We start from the raw sequence: 24122 nt of genomic DNA, 5'->3' as shown, positions 1-24122 counted from the left end.
GAACTATGTATAGGAAATCTACAGGATTAACAAATTATACTGAGATTTTTCTGAACTTGATATCAAGACTGCCTTTGTGCTTAACCAAGGAATAATTCTGATTTCTATTTCCAAATTTTCTGAAATCTTGTATATATGAAGGTAAATGATACAACATACAAGATAAATATTAGGTAGAATTCAATTGGAACTAGACACAGAACATATACAATTATTGATATCTAACATGACTTAGTGTCAAGTGAGAAAATATCATGTATCCTTGATCCTAAGCTGTAGTCTCGCACATTCTTCAAGTCACAGATACTTAGTTTACTGGAGAAACAGTGACAATGAGATAGAAAGAGATAAAGAGATTGAGAAAGAAGGCAGGAGGAAGAAGGTGGGAGAAAGAGTGAGGGAGGGAGGGAGGAGGGATGGAGATGGGAGGAATCAGATTAGAAAGAAGAAAGAGAGCAAGAATAACAGCAAGAAAGGGAGCATTAAAATGCAAATGAGTAATGACTCTGGAGAAGGAAGTCAAAGCTTGAGGATTAATATGCAGAATATACATCTATGGAAAAGATATTCTAATTCAAAAATTGTCTCTCAGCCATGGCTTGCACTTTATTTTCTTCATCTACAGAATGACATTGTTGGATCAGTGTCCCTTCAGGGTCTAAGCTTAGCTAAAGAGAAGACACAGAGTAATGAGGAAAGTTCTCACCCTTTCCCATCAGGCATTCTACTCCCAAACCACTGCTTCCTCCAGAACACCTTCCTTTTCCATCAGCGCTTTCCCTTTGTCTGGTTACATGGGGTGGGTGAGCAGAGTGGGCAGCAAAGGTGACTTTACCTTAACTGCCAACTCTAAAGGAATTCCAGTAGCAAATAAAAGTCTGGCTACTACTACCTACTCTAAAGGAAATCTAAAACAGAGGTGATATTATTAAAATGTGGGTGGTATGTGCCTATGTTTTCGAAGTGTTGTCACAGAACTCTTATTTCTGTACAAATATCTTCACAACCCTCTCTCGGATCTGCTTGGTCCTGACTCCATAGATGACTGGGTTCAGGGCAGGTGGGACAACCACATAGAGATTAGCCAAAAGGATGTGGATATAGCGGGGAATGTTTCGACCAAAACGATGTGTCATAAAAGAAAAAAATGCTGGTGTGTAAAAGCACAGCATGACACAGACATGAGAACCACAGGTATTGAGAGCCTTTAGGCGGGCGTCCCGAGAAGGAAGGCGGAAAACAGCTTGAAGGATAAGCACATAGGACGAGGCAATCAGGATCACATCCACAATGATGTTGGAAATCACCATGAGCCCATAGATAATGTTGACCTTGATGGGTGCACAGGCCAACCGGGCAAGACCCATGTGCTCACAGTATGTATGAGGGATGATATGATGCCCACAGAAGGGCAGCCTCAGGATGAGAAACACAAACGGAGTCACCAGAATTAAGTTTCTTCCAACAACAACAGAGGCCAGGATGCCAATGGTTTTATGCGTGAGGATCATGGTGTACTGGAGGGGGTTGCAGATGGCGACAAAGCGGTCATAAGCCATGGCCACCAGGAGAACAGTCTCCATGCCTGTGAACATGTGGATAAAGAACATTTGAGCAAGGCAGCCCCCAAAGCTGATCTCTTGGAGCTTGAACCAGAAGATGCCCAGCATTTGGGGGATGGTGGATGTGGACAGACCCAGATCGATCATAGACAACATGGCCAGGAAGTAGAACATGGGCTGGTGGAGACTGTGTTCAGTCTTGATCACAAAAAGAATGGTGATGTTCCCCACGAGGGCAATCAGGTACACGATACAGAATGGGAAAGCAATCCAGATGTGGACAGTTTCCAGTCCTGGGATTCCTAGCAGGTGAAAGAAGGGGGGATGGAACTGGGTGTCATTGGTGGAAGTCATGCTCTGAGCAAGTGTCACTGAATTCCTGTCAAAGTGTAGGGATCTTATTCTCTTTATGGTCTTTTTCTTATCAAGGTCCTGAGAAATGAAAAGAACTTTAATTCGTATGCTAGAGGCAAGGGCAGAAGAGGTTGGTTACAAACATTAGACAGTCTCTTCTTTCCAGAGGGTAACTGAATAGAGTAGTGCTCTTCATATACATTATTATTCTGAGATTCATTATAGGGCTATTAAGTGTGTCTTTAGGTTTTGTAATAATGTGAGATCTTTGAAGGAACTGACAGTATTTCACATTATAGTGTATACTTACTGTTTTGGTATTCTTTTCCATTTTTAAAAAAAATTATTTATTTTTTTAAATTTCTTTACAATGTTCCAGAATTCATTGTTTATGTACCACACCAGTGCTCCATGCAATTCATGTCCTCCATAATATCCACCACCAGGCTCACCAAAACTCCCACCGCCCTCCCCTCCAAAACCCTCAGATTGTTTATCAGAGTCCACAGTCTCTCATGGTTTGTCTCCATTTCTTTTCCAAATAGTCCATTGTTTACTTTTGTGAAATTGCTATACAAATTGTTAAAGAATCCAAAGTCAAATGAAAATGGCTGACTCATACCATTGTCTGTCTTTTGATCTAATATAAATGTAAGGATTTGCCTCATGGATCTCACATAGTCACATGACATAAGGGAGGTTAATCAGATGACCTTTGAATTTTCCTCATTCTATCTTTACTCTGAGACCTTTGTTGTTTTTGATGCTTTCTAATCTTATGGAAAAACTTGGTTTTCCACCCCATACCTCCAGAATCCAGTTTATTCTGCCCTGATATTCTTCTAATAAATCGCCTTTTGCTAATCAGTTAGATTATGTTCATCTTCCTTAAAATATATAACATGAATAATGACCATACGGAATTACACATAGTCCTGAAATTTTGCCTAGGTTCTTGTATGAATAGATCAAATAACTAACAAATTTCAATAACTCAGAAATGAAGGTGTTGTGAATGATTCTTCACTGATCCCTAAAATGAATAAAGAAAAATTATTTTCTTTTAAGTTTTGTGTTGCTAGTATATTTTACAATTCTGATGCATCCAGTATAACATGACTTTATGTATTTACCTATTCTGTACCAATAGAAATGTTACTGCTTTGGGGCAAAGAAGCAGGGGTTATTCATTTTAATATTCCTAACAGTGCCTTAGGAAGGTATGGTTCCCAGTTTACAATTTAGCTGTTGGGATTGGGAATTGGGATTGTGTGTGTGTGTGTGTGTGTGTGTGCGTGTGTGCAAGTGAGAGAGAGAGACAGAGTTAGTTATTAAAACTAATTCTTCTCATGTATGTGGTTGTATATATCTTTGCTGGCTAGTTATTGCAGAGTAGTAACACCCAGGCAAGCAAGTTAATAGTCTCCCATTCTATGTGAGAAAGAGGAGCCTTTCTGGTCCCCAAAGAAGCTAGAGATAACATTGATCATGTATAGGGAGAAAACAATGTTTACCAGTGTTGAGGGGTCAATACAAGGCTGAGAACCAGAGAGCAATGGTTGCTGGAGCTTAGAAGAGTCTGAGGAAGCAGCTAAGGAGGACACAATAGATTTACAGTTTGCAGTCAGCCCCATCTTCAGGGCAGCTGCTTTATAAGGACTTCCAGCTGAGGAGGAGTTTTCCAGGGGAGTGGCAGAGGGAACTCTTTCTGTCAGCAGAGGTCAAATTCAAGAGGACATCTACCCTCTCACAGTTTTGGTCAGAAAGCTTGACTTCCTTCCGCTGCAGCTGTGTGCCACAAATAATGGCAAATAGTGTGGGGCCAATAAGCTCAAGGATTATTCCTGGAGGGCAAGACAGTATAAGTTCATCTTTTTCTAGATGTGCACATTGACAAAGAGCCCAGACCCAAAGTCCACTTTAAAAGCTTAATTGATACTGGTTAGAGATCTTTCTGTTTAAGTGCCCACCAACTCTCAATGTATTGAAGTTGTGATTTTTATTTTAACCTGCTGGCTCCTTTTCCATTGCATCTAATAATATAATATTATAGATGATTTATCTGGGCTTCAGATTCATTCAAATATGTCTTGAAATCTTGCTATGTCATCTGTTAACTGAGGCTCCTTGGACAAGTTACTTTTTAGTCAGTTTTATTTTCTGTAAAATTGGGTGAATAAATTCTATATAATGTGATTTGTTTTAAACACAAATAAGATCAATGCATGTAAAGGACTAGCTCTTAGGTTATATTCAGTAAATTGTAGTTATTTAAATTATTAGTCTTTCCCCAAATTTTATTTTTCTTTTAAATCTAAACAGCTAAAAATGTTACCTATTAAATATTAAAACATTAAAAAGTTACCTATTACCTATTTTACTTGATCGTAAAAAGTTTATTATTTCTAAATAACTCATGGTGTCTATAAGGTGAAATTAAGAAAGTATGGAGGGAGGGATGACACAGAATATCCCAAAGTGAATGAGTAGGATGGGGCTTCACATTTAGACATATTTTCTAGAACTCTAGAGAAGCACACATAAACCAATACAGTTCAGTTTGAAAGCAAACTTTTCTTTCTCATTCTTACAGAGTTGTCAAACTGGGTGGAATTAAGAGTTGATGGGTGTGGGTACCTTCTTTCAGGCACTGTCATGAATGGGCCACTTGGCAGAAAACATTGGATATGGCTGAGCTAACAGATATATTGGGCTCTAATAAAAAAGCTTGGATATGTTGCCATAAAGTAGTGGGCCCACGAGGTGGCCACGTTAGAACTGACAATCTCTAAAGCAGGATTATGTGGGAGAAAAAATAAGATAATAATGCAGAGCAAATGTATAATGCCAACATCATTTCATTTGGATGTGACATCAGTCACACTTCCACATCTAAACTCAAACACAAGATAGTGGCCTGCAGTAGCTTCCTTCTGCTTCTGATGAACCACAGCAAGCCTAGTTGCTTTGTCTGCTTCCCTACCAACAATTGGTTAATCAGAGCTGTCTTCATTTCTTTGGTGATAGCAGATGAGGTTATGCTACTGTAAAGCTATCTGTGGCTTTCTAGCTATGAGGAGTATACTATGTGAGCTGTATGTGTGTGAGTGAGAGAGAGACAGAGACAGAGACAGAGAAAGAGAGAGAGAGATAGGGAGACAGAGACAAGAGAGAGATTCTGCATATTACTTGTTGGCATATCTCTGTGCTCAATCTTGATGTCTGTTCCAATCCCATGTGCTCTGTTGTGCTCTTTTGTGACGACAATAGACAATGAGGCTTTGGAGAACTTCTAAGCAGAGGAGAGGCCATGGTCCTCTCTGTCCTCATTTACCTTTTCTCCTCCTCACTGTAGGATCTCATCCCCCCTATCCATGTATCCTTACCTTTCTAATATTTCCTCTCCATGTATCCTTACCTTTCTAATATTTCCTCTCCCAGCCCTTGCTTGGAGCAGTAGCACAGCATGAGCCCATGTGCTTACACATGGTGATGGGAGCCCCTTCAGGCCTCTGGGTCCAAAGACCATCCTATCACATGGAGAGAATCTTTATAAGGAAGAGGACATCCCTAATTCTAGGCATGATCCAGAATCCCCGAGAGTCCTCTGGGCATAAACTTGGGCTCATGGGTCATTAAGCCTATCTCTTTGTTCCTCCCTACTGCTTTTGCAGAGACAGATCACCAGACCAGATATAACTCCTAGCTCAGGGGAGATTATGTCTCCTGAGCTGTTAGGAAGGGAAATAACCCAAAAGGGAGTCTGTATGGGGAATGATATTGATTCTGCTCCCTTCAGAAGCCATGAAAATACTAAGTTTTACACCATTAAGCCTTCAAAGTGTGTCTTCTTAGGAAACTGCCACTAGTGACACTTCTGCTTTGCTAAATATAATAAATGTGTGCATCCTGCCGAAGTTAGGGGTTATGACTGTGGTTTCAAAAGATGAGGACCCCTAAAATAAATATATTAGACTGTGGCAGCAACTCTATTTTATTTAAACAGTGTTTGTACCTGTAGATAATAGTATCAACTCTCTTCCAAGTCAACAAGAGTTCCTTTACAACGTCTAACTAATTGTAAACAGTCTTTGGAGGGGGGATTTCATGTGTTTTAGCTCTTTTGGCAGAAGGTGAAGGAAACTACATTCTCCTGAGAAAACAGAATCTAGCTAGAGCTCAAAGTCTAGTTTACTTGGAGTCTCCTGCCCTGGATGATGATGGAGTAGACCTGCTAGTACCATAGGCCATAACGCAGAATTCTCCTGAGTACAGACAGGAAGACTGGAGGACAATTGAATACATTAGAAAGCCAGTTTCTTATCTTATAATTTCAGATAATTTTCAGTGGTTAAGAAAGAGAAGAAAATATCTGTGGTCCAAAAGAATTCTGGTTAGATCTGCTGCTATGTTCTCCTTTGCATTTCCTCTCTTTTTGATGAATGAAAACCTTACTCCCTAGCCTCTCTCTGGTCACTCCTTCATCATATCCATCCTTCCTACTGATCAACATTTATCTTTCCAAATCAAATCTAATTTCTACTTAACATTTCTTTTTATGCTTTCTGTGGATCCATTATATACTCTGGGATTTAAATGATAAATTATGAACACCACTGTTGGGAAAGTCCTTCAGTGAATGTCCACATACCCTTTAATTCTACTTCATGACTCTCCAAGCCATTACACCATCTCTGGTGATCAAAAGTCCTACTTAGGAAATAGGCTGCTGCTCATTTCCACTTTCCTTTTGCTTTCTCCCCAATTCCCATGCCCTCTATGATGACCTTTTTAAAAAATCAACCAGATACCATCTCTAGGTCTCTTATTTTTATATCGTTGTGTACTGCTATTATAACATACTCATTTTTTCCTTGGGTTTTAGTGTTTCCTACCTTTCCTAATTTTTTCCAATTTTTTATTGTAGTAGAATATATGTAACATAAAATTTACTATCTCAACCATTTTTAAGTGTACAGTTCAGTAGTATTAAGTACATTTATATATCATTGCACATTCATAACCACCATTTATCTCCAGAACTTTTTCATTTGCAAAGATTAAAACTCTGTATTCATTCAATAATGACTCCCCGATAGCCCCCTCACCCTTTCACCTGACAACTACAATTCTACTTTTAATTTTTTTGATCTCTCCTTTTACCCCAACCCCATTTTACTTTCTGTTACTGTGAGTTTGGCTTTTTTTTTTTTTAAATTCCATATAAAACTGAGATCATGCAGCTTTTGTCTTTATTTTTTTTCTTCTTTTAATTTTTTATTTTTTATAAACATATATTTTTATCCCCAGGGGTACAGGTCTGTGAATCGCCAGGATTACACACTTCACAGCACTCACCAAAGCACATACCCTCCCCAATGTCCATAACCCCACCCCCTTTCTCCCAACCCCCCTCCCCCCAGCAACCCTCAGTTTGTTTTGTGAGATTAAGAGTCACTTATGGTTTGTGTCCCTCCCAATCCCATCTTGTTTCATTTATTCTTCTCCTACCCACTTAAGCCCCCATGTTGCATCATCACTTCCTCATATCAGGGAGATCATATGATAGTTGTCTTTCTCCGCTTGACTTATTTCGCTAAGCATGATATGCTCCAGTTCCATCCATGTTGTCGCAAATGGCAAGATTTCATTTCTTTTGATGGCTGCATAGTATTCCATTGTGTATATATACCAGCAATGTCCACAATAGCCAAACGATGGAAAGAACCTAGATGTCCATCAACAGATGAATGGATCAAGAAGATGTGGTATATATACACAATGGATACTATGCAGCTTTTGTCTTTATATGACTGTCATAGTTCACTTTAGCATGATGTCCTCAGGTTCATCCGTGCTCTTTCAATCTCAGGATTACCTTCTTTTTTTTTATTTCTTTTTTTTAATTTAAATTTTAGTTAATATACAGTGCAATATTTTTTCAGGAGTAGAATTAAGAGGTCCTTCTTTTTTAAGGCTGGGTAAGATTCCATGTATGATTTAGTTTCATACTAGGGACTGACCAGAGAGAATCCATGGTTAAGTCAAGGGGTATTTGGTACCTCATTACTTTAAGGAATAAAGAATATGAAACTAACTCCTACATGTAAAATTAATTGGATGATTATAAAAACTTGTGGACATGTTAGTTCTTATTGTTTCTCTTCTACTGTTACCTCAATATTAACTCATTTCACTGAGATTGAATGATCATCATTAGTAATATACTTTAAAAACATTTGTTTTGTATATTAAATTAACAAAAATCACTGGGAATAGCATAGAATTTTGTGAAGTGATTAGTATGGTAACTCCTGGAGTAAAATTTCACTGTATTTGATCTTATTTATCATTTTTTTCCTTTTCCATTGCTGTTTTTGAAAACCAGGATTGCATTTTTTTATACTGCCTTCATCCATTTCAGAAACCTCTCAGACTCTGTTATACTCAATTTTAAACATTCCAAATTTTCTAAGGTCCTTTACAGTCCAGTTTATTTTTCCATCCCATTTTTTATGTTTGCATTTTTTATGTTCATGAATAATTTTCTTTCTTCTTCTTATATATTTCAACGCCCAGCAAAAGCCATCCTGTTAAAAATGGGTAAATAAGGGGCAACTGGGTGGCTCAGAGGGTTAAGCCTCTGCCTTTGGCTCAGGTCATGATCCCAGGGTCCTGGGATCCAGCCCTGCATCTGGCTCTCCGCTCAGTGGGAAACCTGCTTCCTCCTCTCTCTCTGTCTGCCTCTCTGCCTACTTGTGATCTCTATCAAATAAATAAAATCTTTTTTTAAAAAAGGGTAAATAAGTATTCATCCTTGCTGTCTCCAGCTACTTTGTAGCTAAAGGATATGCTATGTCTCCTATTTCACACCAGAAACCTCATCTTCATTTGCATTACCACTATCCAAATTCTAGTTCTTCCTGATTCACAAAGAACCTGAACATTAACTTTGTGCTTCACTAATTTCGATATCTTATCCTTCCCAAATCTAGTGCAAGATAAGACTTTCTAAAATTCCACACAATCATTTTACTCACCACTTCATAAACTTCAGTACTATTCAATTTTCTATACAATAAACTTCAGACAACTGTATGCTTTTTTTTTATGCAATATTTTTTTTTATTTCTTTTCAGTGGAACAGAATTCATTGTTTTTACTCCACACCCAGTGCTCCATGCAACACATGCCCTCTTTAATATCCACCACCTGGCTCCCCCAACCTCCCACCCCTCTGCCCCTCCAAAACCCTAAGATTGTTTTTCAGAGTTCATAGTCTCTCATGGTTCACCTCCCCTTCCAGTTTCCCTCAACTCCTTTGACTTGACTCTTTGCTCTTGTTTTCTTGGGTCTTATTGCTAATGATATTTTCCTATATCCAGAAGGATAGATTTATTGTGTTTATTAATTTTCTGGAGTCTGTCTTTTCCAATAATTCTATTTCAAATGATATGTAACATACATTCTGTTGCATTACTGTATGCTTTTAATCCAAAATATGACTCTAATTGTTAAGTAATATTATCTATTTTTATTGTCTGTGTTTTAAACTAAATTACTTTATTAGTTCTTGACAAATATTCCCTTTTACAATTTTCCTTTGTTCCATAAGTATTTGTTAACTCCAAGAAGGGCTATCCATATGACATGTATTAAATTTGCCAGTTCAAGAATGAGAGTATATGATATAGGATTAAGCTAATAAGGAACTTCATAGAATCAGTAACCTGAAAGCACAGAAAGGGAAAAAATAAATACCAAAAGGTCTAGTCTAATTTCCATCTTTTGCTTCCAAAGTCTTTAGTAAAAATTATACTACTTATTTTTAGGCAATACTTTATTACTTATAGAAAATTCTTGCATTTCACTCAATACCTGTCATTGACTATGTGATCTCTAGTTGAACACCTGTATGAAAGAAGTCTTATTACTTGTAAGATATCTAGAACACCAAACAGTTTTAACAGAAAGTTATTTCACTGAATCAAAGTTCTCCCCCTTCAAATTTACTCTTGTATGTAATATTCTATGCCAGGGGTCAATAGAGGATATCATTGCAGGTACACGGTTAGACAGACATATACATGCTTCGAACAACTACAAACAATATGCTTTTCTGATTATACACACACAGACACACACACAAATAACTTTGGTGAAAGAAATTTATATTAATTTTATCATAAATGTTTGTTTTTTCAGACCCTATGCCTTCATAAACTGAATGAATTACCCCTCATTCAATCATTTTTCAACAAACAGACTCTGTACCCGCTGCTGGATCTGCTTGGTTCTGATGCCATAAATGACTGGGTTGAGGGCAGGGGGTATGACTACATAGAGATTAGCCAGAAGGATATGGATATACTGGGGGATGCCATGACCAAAGCGGTGAGTGAGAAAGGAGAAGAGAGCTGGACCAAAGAAGGCAAAGATGACACAAATATGGGAGCTACAGGTATTCAGGCGGGCATCTTGGGAGGGGAGGTGGAAGACAGCATATAAAATCTTACCATAAGAGATAATGATGAGAATCACATCCATAAACAAGATAGAAATATTCCCAAGCCCATAGTAGACATTGGCATTAATGCTGGCACAAGCTAGACGTGCCACTCCCATGTGCTCACAATAGGTATGTGGGATGATTCTATGTCCGCAGTAAGGCAGCCTCAGGAGGAGAAAAATGATGGGCGCAATCATGCATAAGCTTCTTAGAACCACCACCACAGAGATCACACCAATGACTCTGTCAGTGAGGATCATACTGTACCTGAGGGGCTTGCAAATAGCCACATAGCGATCAAAACCCATGGCAAGAAGTACAATGCTCTCCATGACTGTAAAAAAGTGGACAAAAAAGACTTGAGCAACACAGCACCCAAAGCACAGCTCCTGAAGGTTGAACCAGAAGATACCCAGCATCTTGGGGATAGTAGTAGTAGAGAGACTTAGGTCAATCACTGACAGCATGGCCAGAAAGTAGAACATGGGTTGGTGAAGGCTACGTTCAATCCAGATAACAACCAGAATGGTAACATTTCCAACAAGAGCAATTAGATACACAGCACAGAAGGGAAATCCAAGCCAGATTTGTGCAATTTCCAACCCTGGAATCCCCAGCAATAGGAATGAAGAAGGGTGAGAGTCAGTGGCATTGAAAGAAGACATTCTTCTGTGGGCTGACGATAGCATGATTTTCAAAAGTTATTGCTGTTTCCCATTGGACAATGCATTCACGTTGAACTGAGATCTACAAAAATTAAAAATAAAAATATTTCCTAACAAAAGATTGGTTTTGGAAATAAGTTTTTCTAAAAACCTTTGATTCTTTCGCCTTTTTCAGCTCTCCATAAGTAATTCCAGTATCACTCCTGATGTGCACCACAAGTGAGATAAGCTAATGAGCCAGGTAGAGGCTAACACTGTGTCTTTTTTGAAATTATGGGTTCAGAGGAATTAAACGAGCTAAATAAACAATATTAGGAGATAATAAAATTGAGAATAATAAAAACTGCCACAATAGTCATGGCTATCATTAATTTGGCATTGTTGTCATTATTTCCAATATTATCTCATTTAGTTCTCCCCCACAGTTCCATAGCATAAGTTCTGCTGGTGTCTGGTTTATGGAAGAGTGAGATTTTGACAGGTTCATTAACTTCCCATTACTTACTACACTAATACGCAGCAGAATCAAGATGTGAAATTAGGTGAAACTAAGCTTTGTGACACTGATGTGGATCTGTCTTTGCAAACTTGTTCATTGAAATAGTGAAAGGAGGGAGAAGGAAAAATAAGGAGTAGGGAAACAAAGGACCTAGAATAACCAAACTACCTCAGAGCTAAGAATTGCGAAGATTTGCCATATCATCTATTGAAATTTTCTACAAAACTGTGATGATTATGGCAGTGTTACTGTTAAAAGAAGAAAAAGAAAAAGAGACAATGGAACAGAACTGAGAATCTAGCAGCAGACCCACAAAATTCTTAGGGTTCAGATATCCAAAATTAAGATAGTCCCAAGTAGGAAGTTAAGATAAATTGTCAAGGAGGAATGATAATCTTTCCCAGATGAAGTTCTTTCTGAAGAACCTGTTGACTTCTATAGCTGTTGAGAGGAAAATGTGATAATTAAATCTGATCTGCGCTCTGGAGCTGGCTACACAGCAAACTTTGAAGGCATAATTCCTGATACTGTCTTCACTTCTGACATCAACTGCCAGTTCACGAAGTTTCCCAAACTGCCCCCAAGTTTAGTAATCTACTAGAAGGACTTCCAGAACTCCCTGAAAATTATTGAACTCATGGTTACAGTTTATTATAGGGAAAAATTAAAATCAGACAAAGGAAGAGATGCTCAGGGCAGAGTGTGATGTTTGTAAATATGAAGCATCCATTGTCCTTCTGCATGGAGTCAGGATGAGTTACCCTCCTGGCATTAATGTGTGACAATATGTATAGAGTCGTATTGCCAACCAGAGAAGCTCACCTTAGTTTTGGTGTCCATAGTTTTTACTGAAGCTTCATTATGTACACATGATTGATTAATTGCACAAATGGTTGAACTCAATCTTCAGACTGATGCCACATGAACCAAAGTCTTACTCCTAAGTTATATTGTTGTTATTTATGGTATGGCCAGTCCCTTCACACTAAGATCTGGTTTGAGCAGCCCCCGCCCTAAACTCCTATCAGATATGACAGATTACTTCCTAGAAGCCAAGAACAAAGACCAGACCTTTCTTAGGTAAAGCAAAATTCCTTACTATACATCTATTCATTTAGTTCCAAAGACATTTTTTGTTTTTGCTGTAGCTATGATTTTCACCTCTTCTCTTCTCTTGGGTCATGGTATGAGTTGTAAAGTCAGGTCTCCCAATAATCAAGGTTGAATTCAGTTTAATCCTTTTGAAATGTAAAGTATAGAGAGAGACCAACAGCTGATCAGCATATTGTATCCTTTTTTATATCAGGGATATGTGTGGAATCAGTCTCACTATAAGGGAGTTCAAGCTCATTACTCTATCCTTAATTGCCTACTATGACTTTTTTTTTCTTTGTATCTCACTCACTATGAAGGTAATATGTATAGGAAAAAGAAGCAAAAGTAATAGCATTTAATATCACTGGCATTGTGGTATGGAATGGATTCTGATTCTATTCTTGCTGGATGAGGTTTTGTGTGTCTGAAAGAGTGTCGGTGCCTAGCAGATATTTCCTTTCCAAATTTTTCCCAGCTTAGTCTTCTTCCTACATCTCCCCAGACCAGTGATCTGTGCCATTTCATTCCCTGCCCCAATATTCAAGGTCTTAACTCAATTTCCATGAAACCAGTTGCAATCTTAAACATATATTGCAGACTCACTGATCAGAAAAACTTACCAAGTTTTTTTGGGTAAATTGGAAGGGGAGGTGAACCATGAGAGACTATGGACTCTGAAAAACAATCTGAGGGGTTTGAAGTGGTGGGGGGGTGGGAGGTTGGGGTACCAGGTGGTGGGTATTATAGAGGGCACAGCTTGCATGGAGCACTGGGTGTGGTGAAAAAATAATGAATACTGTTTTTCTGAAAATAAATAAATTGGAAAAAAATTTTAAAAATTAAATTAAAAAATTAAATTAAAAAATTAAAATTAAAATTAAAAAGAAAAACTTACCAAGTTCCCTATCTTCCATCTTAGGGAGTCATTTAACAACTCTGAATTCAGATGCTGAAATTTACAGATATATATATATATATATATATATATATCACCTCAATACACACTAAGAAGTATTAACAAAATGTTGTGTGTGTTGAGGGGATTTGTAACGAAGTCTTCAGGTGGCAGGTAGTCTGAGACATTGAAATGAAAATGAATAGGGATTCCCTTTGGTCATTACACCAGCCAAAGAGAAAGCTCTAGGGAAATTTCAGTGAACCTTGCTGTCTGCTGCTCAGTCAATTGCCAGTTTTTGTTATCTCACATAATATTTATAATCATTAATATTTTATCTTTTTCTCTCCTTCCTTCTTCCGTATTTTGTTTTCAGTCTATGAAATGCTTGGACTAATTCTTTGGAATATACCTATATCTATATCTATATCTATATCTATATCTATATCATCTATATCTATCTATATCTATCTCTCTATATCTATATCTCCAGCAACTCTCGTTCTGTTTTCAGTCTATGAAATGTTTGGACTAATTCTTTGGAAGATAGGTATATATAGATATATATATAGATATATCTGTATATATATCCAGCAACTCTATTTTATTGTGAAATACACATAAAAGTTAGCATTTCAGTCATTTTAAAGTTTACAACTCAGCAGCACTCAGTACATTTACAACACTGTGCAACTGTTACCACTATATAGTTGTATAAAATGTCATCACTCCAGAATGAAATCCTGTGTGCATTAAATAATTACTTCCCATTCTTCCAGCTCCAGGCATCAGATCAGATTTGCTGTCTCATTTCTCTCATTGGTTGCAGAAGTCAACAGCTATGGGGAAGAAACTTCACAGTTTAACCTTTACTTTTGCCCACTTAAATTCCTATTTGGGGATAGAAAATTTAAAATTGTACACTATGCATACCATAGGATATTATTTAGCCTTAAAAAAGAAGGAAATCCTGCCATTTCAACAACATGGATGAACCTAAAGACATTGTACTAAAGTAAAATAAGCCAGTCACATAGATAAATATTGCATGATCTCAGTTTTATGTGGAATCTCAAAAAAAAAGACAAAACTAACAGTAACAAAGTAGAATGGTGGTTACCAGACCTTAGCACATGTGTGAAAAGGGGATATTTTAAAAAAATGTATATTGGTAGTGTCTAGAGATGGTGAGAGGGGACCATAGAGAAATTACTGTAAATGGGTACAGATTTTCAGCTTTTGCAAAATGAAGAAAGTCTGGAGGTAGTGGTTATGGTGTACAAAACAAGAATATCCTTAATAATACTGAAACTTAGACTTAAAAATGGTGAAGATAGTAAATTTTATGTTATGTGTAGTCTATCATAATAAAAATTGAAAAAAAATGGGGAAAATGGAAAGGAAAAATATGTATGTTATATGAAACTACAAGAGATGTAGAGATCATATCTGAATGTTTCATACAGAAGACTATCATGGAGGACCTGGTATTGAAGGAGAGTAGATATGTACTGCAATGTGAAGTATTTTTAGTTCCTACAAATATCTCATATTATGATTAATTTAAGACACAGATAATATTGCCAATAAAAAAATCTCAGAACAACAATGTGTATGAAGAGCACTACTTTATTCAGTTACCCTCTGGAAAGAAGAGACTGTCTAATGTTTGTAACCAACCTCTTCTGCCCTTGCCTCTAGCATACGAATTAGGACCTTTCTTAGGACCTTGATAAGAAAAAGACCATAAAGAGAATAAGATCCCTACACTTTGACAGGAATTCAGTGACACTTGCTCAGAGCATGACTTCCACCAATGACACCCAGTTCCATCCCCCCTTCTTTCACCTGCTAGGAATCCCAGGACTGGAAACTGTCCACATCTGGATTGCTTTCCCATTCTGTATCGTGTACCTGATTGCTCTCGTGGGGGAACATCACCATTCTTTTTGTGATCAAGACTGAACACAGTCTCCACCAGCCCATGTTCTACTTCCGGCCATGTTGTCTATGATCGATCTGGGTCTGTCCACATCCACCATCCCCCAAATGCTGGGCATCTTCTGGTTCAAGCTCCAGGAGATCAGCTTTGGGGGCTGCCTTGCTCAAATGTTCTTTATCCACATGTTCACAGGCATGGAGACTGTTCTCCTGGTGGCCATGGCTTATGACCGCTTTGTCGCCATCTGCAACCCCCTCCAGTACACCATGATCCTCACGCATAAAACCATTGGCATCCTGGCCTCTGTTGTTGTTGGAAGAAACTTAATTCTGGTGACTCCGTTTGTGTTTCTCATCCTGAGGCTGCCCTTCTGTGGGCATCATATCATCCCTCATACATACTGTGAGCACATGGGTCTTGCCCGGTTGGCCTGTGCACCCATCAAGGTCAACATTATCTATGGGCTCATGGTGATTTCCAACATCATTGTGGATGTGATCCTGATTGCCTCGTCCTATGTGCTTATCCTTCAAGCTGTTTTCCGCCTTCCTTCTCGGGACGCCCGCCTAAAGGCTCTCAATACCTGTGGTTCTCATGTCTGTGTCATGCTGTGCTTTTACACACCAGCATTTTTTTCTTTTATGACACATCGTTTTGGTCGAAACATTCCCTGCTATATCCACATCCTTTCGGCTAATCTCTATGTGGTTGTCCCACCTGCCCTGAACCCAGTCATCTATGGAGTCAGGACCAAGCAGATCCGAGAGAGGGTTGTGAAGATATTTGTACAGAAATAAGAGTTCTGTGACAACACTTCGAAAACATAGGCACATACCACCCACATTTTAATAATATCACCTCTGTTTTAGATTTCCTTTAGAGTAGGTAGTAGTAGCCAGACTTTTATTTGCTACTGGAATTCCTTTAGAGTTGGCAGTTAAGGTAAAGTCACCTTTGCTGCCCACTCTGCTCACCCACCCCATGAAACCAGAAAAAGGGAAAGCGCTGATGGAAAAGGAAGGTGTTCTGGAGGAAGCAGTGGTTTGGGAGTAGAATGCCTGATGGGAAAGGGTGAGAACTTTCCTCATTACTCTGTGTCTTCTCTTTAGCTAAGCTTAGACCCTGAAGGGACACTGATCCAACAATGTCATTCTGTAGATGAAGAAAATAAAGTGCAAGCCATGGCTGAGAGACATTTTTTGAATTAGAACATCTGTTCCATAGATGTATATTCTGCATATTAATCCTCAAGCTTTGACTTCCTTCTCCAGAGTCATTACTCATTTGCATTTTAATGCTCCCTTTCTTGTTCTTGCTGTTATTCTTACTCTCTTTCTTCTTTCTAGTCTGATTTCTTCCATTTCCATCCCTTCCTCCCTCCCTCCCTTCCTCTTTCTCCCTCCCTCTTCCTCCTGCCTTCTCTCCCTCTCTCTTTATCTCTTTCTATCTCTTTTTTTTTTTTACTTTTTTTATTTTCTATCTCATCGTCACTGTTTCTCCAGTAAACTAAGTATCTGTGACTTGAAGAATGTGCAAGACTACAGCTTAGAATCAAGGATACATGATATTTTCTCACTTGACACTAAGTCATGTTAGATATCAATAATTGTATATGCTCTGTGTTTAGTTCCAATTGAATTATACCTAAAATTTACCTCATTTGCTATACTGTTTGCATTCATGATTTTAGAAAATTTCGAGAAGGAAATTAGGATCATTATATGATAAAGACAAAAGCAGTATTGATATCAAGTTCAGAACAATCTCAGTATAATTTATTAATCCTGTGGATTTCCAATATGTATTCCCATTTCTAAACTCCAGATATAGCAAGGGGATAGAGTTTGCTCTCCTTTAGCAGTATGTCATAGCTTTTAATATAAAAATATCACACTTCCTTGGTTAAGTTTATTCCTTAAAATATATTATTTTTTGATGGTGTTGTAAATGGAATTTAGTTCTCAATTTCTTTTTTAGATTATTCATTGCTAGTATATGGAAATACATCTGATTTCTGTATGTTAAAACTATATTGTGTAATTTTGTTGAATTTATTTATTACCTCTAATACATTATTTGTGTGTATTCTTTACAACAGATTATATCATTACTCCTTCCTTTCATATTTGAATGAACTTTTCTTGCCTAATTTCTCTAGCTAGAACTCCCAGTACAATGTTAGATAGTAATGTTGAAAGCAGGCATTCTTGTCTTGGTATGATCTTAGGGAGAATGTTTTCAGTCTTTCATCATTGAGTATGATACCAACTGTAGTTTGTTGTTTTTCCCCCAATGAATGCCCTTTATCATTTAAGGAAATTTTCTTTTATTCTTAGTTTATTGAGTATTTGAAAGGTTTCTAGGTTTTGTCATTTGTTTTTCTGCATCAATTGAGAGGTTTATGTGCCTTTTTCTTTATTTCATTAATGTTAGGTAATATATTTATTGATTATCCTGAACCACCTTGCATTTCTGGGATAAACTATAATTAGTCATGGTATATGATCCTTTTACCATGCTGTTGCCTTTCGTTTGCTAGTAGTTTGTTGATTTTTTAAAAATTTACTTTCAGCATAACAGTATTCATTATTTTTTCACCACACCCAGTGCTCCAAGCAATCTGTGCCCTCTATAATACCCACCACCTGGTACTCCAACCTCCCACCCCCCGCCACTTCAAACCCCTCAGATTGTTTTTCAGGTCCATAGTCTCTCATGGTTGACCTCCCCTTCCAATTTCCCCCAACTCCCTTTTCCTCTCTAACTCCCCATGTCCTCCATGCTATTTGTTATGCTCCACAAATAAGTGAAGCCATGTGATAATTGACTCTCTCTGCTTGACTTATTTCACTAGTTTGTTGATTTTAAAAAATCTTATTCTTAGGGATATTTTTCTGTTGTTCTTTTGTGAAAAAAATTACATTCTGCAATGTAACGACAACCCCACACACCCCTTATTTTTGTATGTGTGTGTGTGTGTGTGTGTGAGAGAGAGAGAGAGACAGAGAAGGAGAGAGGTTGGAGGGGGGTGGAAATGGCTTCTTGAATGCACCAGGTATTTTCTAGTATAATGAACTGTATTCTGTATTTTAATATTATTTCTTCAAGGTCAGGCAGAGATGACAGATTAGGGATTTTTCAGGTCCTTCCTGGACATGTACATGGTCATTGCATGTATGTGGCTTTATAGTTTTGGAGTATTTGGAACTTTGAAAAACTCTGTATGGTCAATACATTCCCCAATTTTTCCTTTTATGTCAGTCTCTTTTTAGGTCCAACTAATATTCCTGCTTCAGGAAGCTGCAATGTTAAGTAATTTCTACTTGTTTTTGAGTAATAGCCCAGGGAAAAGGCTGCTCATATTAAATGAGATTTGAATCAGGTCATATAAAGATACACCCCATTAAGGGGTATTTCCTGGCAGCTGTCAGACAGGTTCAATAGTTACAGGTCCATGGGAATGGATCTCCAGGATATTATTTATCCCCATCCCAGGGGAAGTGGGGCTGTAAGAAAAATATAAACATCTTCTTTTCAGCATAATAAGAGACATGTCCCAAGAAAATGCCACAGAATGTTTCTTGGAGATTTAGAGAACAACGTAAGTCATATCATGATTAAATTTTAAAAAACAGCAAAAGGGATGGGGAAAGACCTTATGGCAATGTAGTATGGAAAGATAGTATGGAGAGATGGAGGAAAGATGAAAATGAAAACAAGATAGAGAGTGTACACTCATATTCCTAACCTCCTGAGGCTACACTTTTGCCTGTGTGTGTTTATACTTTTGACCGTGCAAAATCTCACATGTAAAACTAAAATGTGAGATGTGGAAAGAGATGCAGAAATGCAACCTGTATCAATTTACCTATTGTTTCTGACTCTTCGTATGTCTGCATAACTGTGAGTATCAAAATGGTGAGGACTTGCTTTCTCTATTTCTAGAACTGTGTCAGGAATAGTAAAGGTGAATGACTAATCAGTGTTTCTGAATTAATGAATTTGTGAATAAAGGAATCTTGATGGATGGCCCTGAGGGATATACTTCTTTTGGAAATGAGACTTAGATTGGTGAAGCATCTGAGAAAATTAATAAGGGGCATGAAAGCAGGATAGCCATGAGGCTGCAAGATTAGGCGAGTATGGGAAAGTAGGTGTCCGCCATCTCTCTTCCTTCTGCCAGCAGTTCCAGGAATGGGAAAGTGGATACAGTGGGTATAGTGGAGGTTGGTGGAATAATGTAGAATAAAGAGATGACACACGAAGGAAATGGCTGCTGGATTGGTGGATATAATTCCATGTAGCACCTTACAGTTAAGAGGTTAAATGAGGGACTGAGACCCGCTTTTATTTCTAAATCTAGGAGAGATTGGAAGAGATATGAATAGATGTTGGTGTAATTACAGAATGGTAAGTGATTGGTTGTTTTGACCCATGTTTACAGACTGAAAATGAGGCTTTTTCAGAGGCACCAATTTTCAAGCCTTCCTAAAAATTCTACAGAAATATGTAGGATAAGTTGATTTTCTAGAAGATGTAGCCCTATTTTATCCTCTTAGTTTCTGTTGTATGGAGCCCCAAGAGTGACCAAGATACCAGACAATTATGAATCTGGTCACCAATGTACTGAATTTCTAGATACGGTCATCAGGATAATATCAGAATCCTTTTTTGTGCCCCCACTGGCCACTCTGCTTGTATTTTCAATTTCTCCTTGCTCTTCACTCCATCTAGAATAAAATATATTGCCTTCTTGAGCTGAAGAATTGTTCTGTGAGCAATCTCTGTGAGGAGATTAGCTTCAGAACTAATCTCCTTCATGGAATTTTTCTCGCTCCACCTCCACACTCACAACATTCTGTGCACACTCCTAACACACACTTGCAATGCAATATTTAAATTTCATCTTTGGAATTTTATCTCTCTTACCACTTAGTGGCCTCCTTGAAGCTTTATGATAAGTTTTATTCAAACTTGTAACCATATTTCCTAATCAATGCCGGTGCATCGAGGACCTCCTAAATATTTGATGGAATAAATTGTGAAGAGTTCTCCACTAATCAAAGGCAGAACACTGTCTCTGATAGTTTCACATCACAAAATGGAGAATGTCAACTGTCTCCTCCCTAACCCTAGCAGACCAAGTTTACTTACACATGCATACACATAAAGAGATCTATTTCTTGAACTTCCCAATTATGAAATTATCTCTCATTTTCTGCTATTCTTCATAGGTTTCAAATGGCATAGTTAGCAAGGCATTTTTCTTGGGCATGCGTTTAAAATAGAGTGTACTGACCTTCATATGCATTTCTCTCTACTGGAGGCTTGCCAGTTTTTTTTTTCCAATTTATTTATTTTCAGAAAAACAGTATTCATTATTTTTTCACCACACCCAGTGCTCCATGCAAGCCATGCCCTCTATAGCTTGACAGCATTGACTTACACCAAAACCCAAGTATTCCTAAGGTTGAATCAAAGCTTTCTGCACAATTGCACGCATCACATTCAATCAGCTCTACATTTTCTGTGGGACTAGTTTTTCCCAAATAAACTGTGAAATAATGAACTTCTTCCTTTTTGTTTTAAATTTTTAATTTACTATAAATAAGTTCAGAGTTCCCACATATTCTGAATGAGTGCTATAAAACGAAATCATTTGATACTTCCTCTTTCAATGTAACTTTAAGGGAGACATCACTAGGGCGCCTGGGTGGCTCAGTGGGTTAAGCCGCTGCCTTTGGCTCAGGTCATGATCTCAGAGTCCTGGGATCGAGTCCCGCATCGGGCTCTCTGCTCAGCAGGGAGCCTGCTTCCTTCTCTCTCTCTCTCTCTCTCTCTCTCTGCCTGCCTCTCTGCCTACTTGTGATCTCTCTCTGTCAAATAAATAAATAAAATCTTTAAAAAAAAAAGGGAGACATCAGTAAAGACATTAGAGCTAGGATAGACTCTCAGTAGGGACTGAATTTGACGATGTCTCAGATGTTCCTGCCTTCTCCCCGTGGGTATAAAGCAGAGATATATTTGAAACTTTGCCCAGAATATTTAGTTTTCCCTCCCCCAGGTTGCCTATATCTGGACATTTTGTTTACTGGATATATTTACTCTCCTGATGATAAATTTACCTAGTTTAAAATAATCTCTCAAGTCATGTTTAACCATAACTGTAAAATATTTTTGTCAACTATCTCCCTCTCCTAGTCATTATTTTTCAAATCTGGTAAGTAATATTTTTTTCCAGAACAAATTATGATGGGAACTGAGTTGTTTATCTTCTGAAATATGACACAAATTGTTTGCTCTTCTGTCTCTTCTTCTTTAAGATTTTATTTATTTTTTTGAGAGAGACAGGTAGAGTGCATGTGCATGTGTGGACATACAAGCACAGGGGATCAACTGAGTCACCGAGGTGCCTCTCAGCCTGTCTCTTTTTAATTAGTTCCTCTATTTCAGAATTTCTTAAATTGACAACTTTTATGTGGTGGAGTTTTTTTCATGCATATGAATAAACTAAGATAAATTGTTTCTTCTGCTCTAAGAACCAGACCATCTAGTATTCACAAGTGCCCATAGAAAAGTATAAACACAAATATATACACAACATGCATATGAACACAGAGGATTATGTACACTACATTTTGGGGTTTTTAGATTCCCTAATAGGGGAATGACTGGGATTACAAACACCAAACAAAGCACTATAGACATTAAGTAAAAATATGTGGAACATGATCAGATACACAGACTATGGAATTTAACCTTTCTCATTTGTTTCTGGTTACACTCCAGAGTTTGAATTTAAACTGTACCTCTTGTCTTTATGTCAGTTTTCTTATTAGGGACAGTGGCAGCAGATTAAGGCTGGTTCTGCTTCTGGTACCATTCGATGTTCAGGAGAGGATTACACAAAGTGAGGAGTGTCTTTAATCTTCTTTCCTTTTGCAAAAAATGTAGTTATAACTGACATTAAAACTGTAAATTCAAGGTATATGGTGTGTTGATTTGATGCATTTATATATTACAGTATGATTACCACCATAGTTTTTTCCTATCACATTACATAATTATCAATTTTTGGGGGGATGAGAACACTTAAGATATAGTCTTTTAGCACTTTCAAAGTATATAATATTGTACTGTTGACTAAAATAATTACTTCTTTCTGAGCTAGAATGAGGGAATCAAAATTGAACATAATAATAGAAAGTTTAAAAAAATGTTCTTTTGCATTTTATCAGAAATCTGGACTTAGGGAGAAGAGGAGAAAATTTCACTACTGTGAAGTCAATAATTGCATCCACAACAGAAGTGTGCAAAAATTGTGTCAGAAAGAATGGCTATACTTAACAACACCCAGTTCCATCCTTCTTCGTTCCTCCTCTTGGGTATCCCAGGGCTAGAAGATGTGCACATTTGGATTGGATTTCCCTTTTTCTTTGTGTATGTTGTTGCACTCCTGGGGAATGCCACTGTCCTGTTTGTGATCCAGACTGAACAGAGTCTCCATGAGCCCATGTACTACTTTCTGGCCATGTTGGACTCCATCGACCTGGGCTTGTCCACAGCCACCATCCCCAAAATGCTGGGCATCTTCTGGTTCAGGATCAGGGCTATATCTTTTGAAGGCTGCCTTTCCCAGATGTTCTTCATCCATTTCTTCACTGCCATGGAGAGCATTGTGCTGGTGGCCATGGCCTTTGACCGCTACATAGCCATTTGTAAACCCCTTCAGTATACCATGATCCTCACCAGCAAAATTATCAGCATCATTGGAGCCATTGCTATTCTGCGGAGCCTGTACATGGTGGCCCCACTGGTGGTTCTTCTCCTGAGGCTGCCCTTCTGTGGCCACCGTATCATCCCTCATACCTACTGTGAACACATGGGCATTGCCCGTCTGGCCTGTGCCAGCATCAAAGTGAACATTCTGTTTGGCCTTGGCAACATTTCTCTCTTATTATTAGATGTGCTGCTTATAATTCTCTCCTATGTCAGGATTCTCCATGCTGTGTTCTGCCTGCCTTCCAGGGAGGCTCGACTCAAAGCGCTCAACACCTGTGGCTCCCACATTGGTGTTATCTTAGCTTTTTTCACACCAGCATTTTTCTCTTTCTTGACACACCGATTTGGCCACAATATTCCTCAATATATCCACATTTTTTTGGCCAACCTATATGTGGTTGTTCCACCAGCCCTGAATCCTGTAATCTATGGGGTCCGGACCAAGCAGATTAGGGAGCGAGTCCTGAGGGTTTTCCTCAATAAGACAGAGAGCTAACAAGTTAGAGCTAACCATACATCTTGGAAGGTCTGTGTTAGATTTCATGTTTCCTGCATTATAAAAAGTAGAGTTACCTTATGTCTAACTCAGTAGTCTTTTAAAGAGGAAAAATTGAGTAGGGGTGTTGAGAGAAGTATCATTATCATTGAATGGCAGGTTTTATATTTAAAGTTAATAATATGTAGGTTGATAATATCAGATCGGGACAATTGGATATCCACATGCAAAAAGATTAATTTAGATCCTTACTTTGCACCATAGAAAAATTAACCTATAATGGACCAGAGAGCTAAAGTATAAAAACCAAAATTAAATTATTT

The 24122-nt window shown here is 38.0% G+C and overlaps 4 protein-coding genes across 4 annotated transcripts; 2 read left to right on the top strand and 2 right to left on the bottom strand.

Annotated features, from left to right (window-relative positions):
* Nucleotides 1-980: 980 nt before the first annotated feature.
* Nucleotides 981-1931, bottom strand: LOC122914231 (olfactory receptor 52E4). Its single transcript, XM_044260862.1, has one exon. It carries the CDS (start codon nucleotides 1914-1916, stop codon nucleotides 981-983), a length of 936 nt encoding a protein of 311 aa, XP_044116797.1. The 5' UTR covers nucleotides 1917-1931.
* Nucleotides 1932-10163: 8232 nt separating this feature from the next.
* LOC122914230 (olfactory receptor 52E8-like) lies at nucleotides 10164-11090 on the bottom strand. The gene has a single exon (XM_044260861.1). It carries the CDS (start codon nucleotides 11088-11090, stop codon nucleotides 10164-10166), a length of 927 nt encoding a protein of 308 aa, XP_044116796.1.
* A 4277-nt stretch (nucleotides 11091-15367) lies between these two features.
* Nucleotides 15368-16318, top strand: LOC122914229 (olfactory receptor 52E4-like). The gene is given in 3 exon segments (XM_044260860.1): nucleotides 15368-15508; nucleotides 15510-15573; nucleotides 15576-16318. Coding segments are annotated over 3 exon segments (933 nt in total). The 5' UTR covers nucleotides 15368-15382.
* A 6530-nt stretch (nucleotides 16319-22848) lies between these two features.
* Nucleotides 22849-23799, top strand: LOC122914228 (olfactory receptor 52E8). The gene has a single exon (XM_044260859.1). It carries the CDS (start codon nucleotides 22855-22857, stop codon nucleotides 23797-23799), a length of 945 nt encoding a protein of 314 aa, XP_044116794.1. The 5' UTR covers nucleotides 22849-22854.
* Nucleotides 23800-24122: the final 323 nt, after the last annotated feature.

The sequence above is a fragment of the Neovison vison genome, chromosome 7 (assembly GCF_020171115.1).
Source record: "Neovison vison isolate M4711 chromosome 7, ASM_NN_V1, whole genome shotgun sequence".
Lineage (NCBI taxonomy): Eukaryota > Metazoa > Chordata > Mammalia > Carnivora > Mustelidae > Neogale > Neogale vison.
Note: the sequence above shows the minus strand (reverse complement) of the source record. Positions and strands in the feature narration are given on the sequence as shown.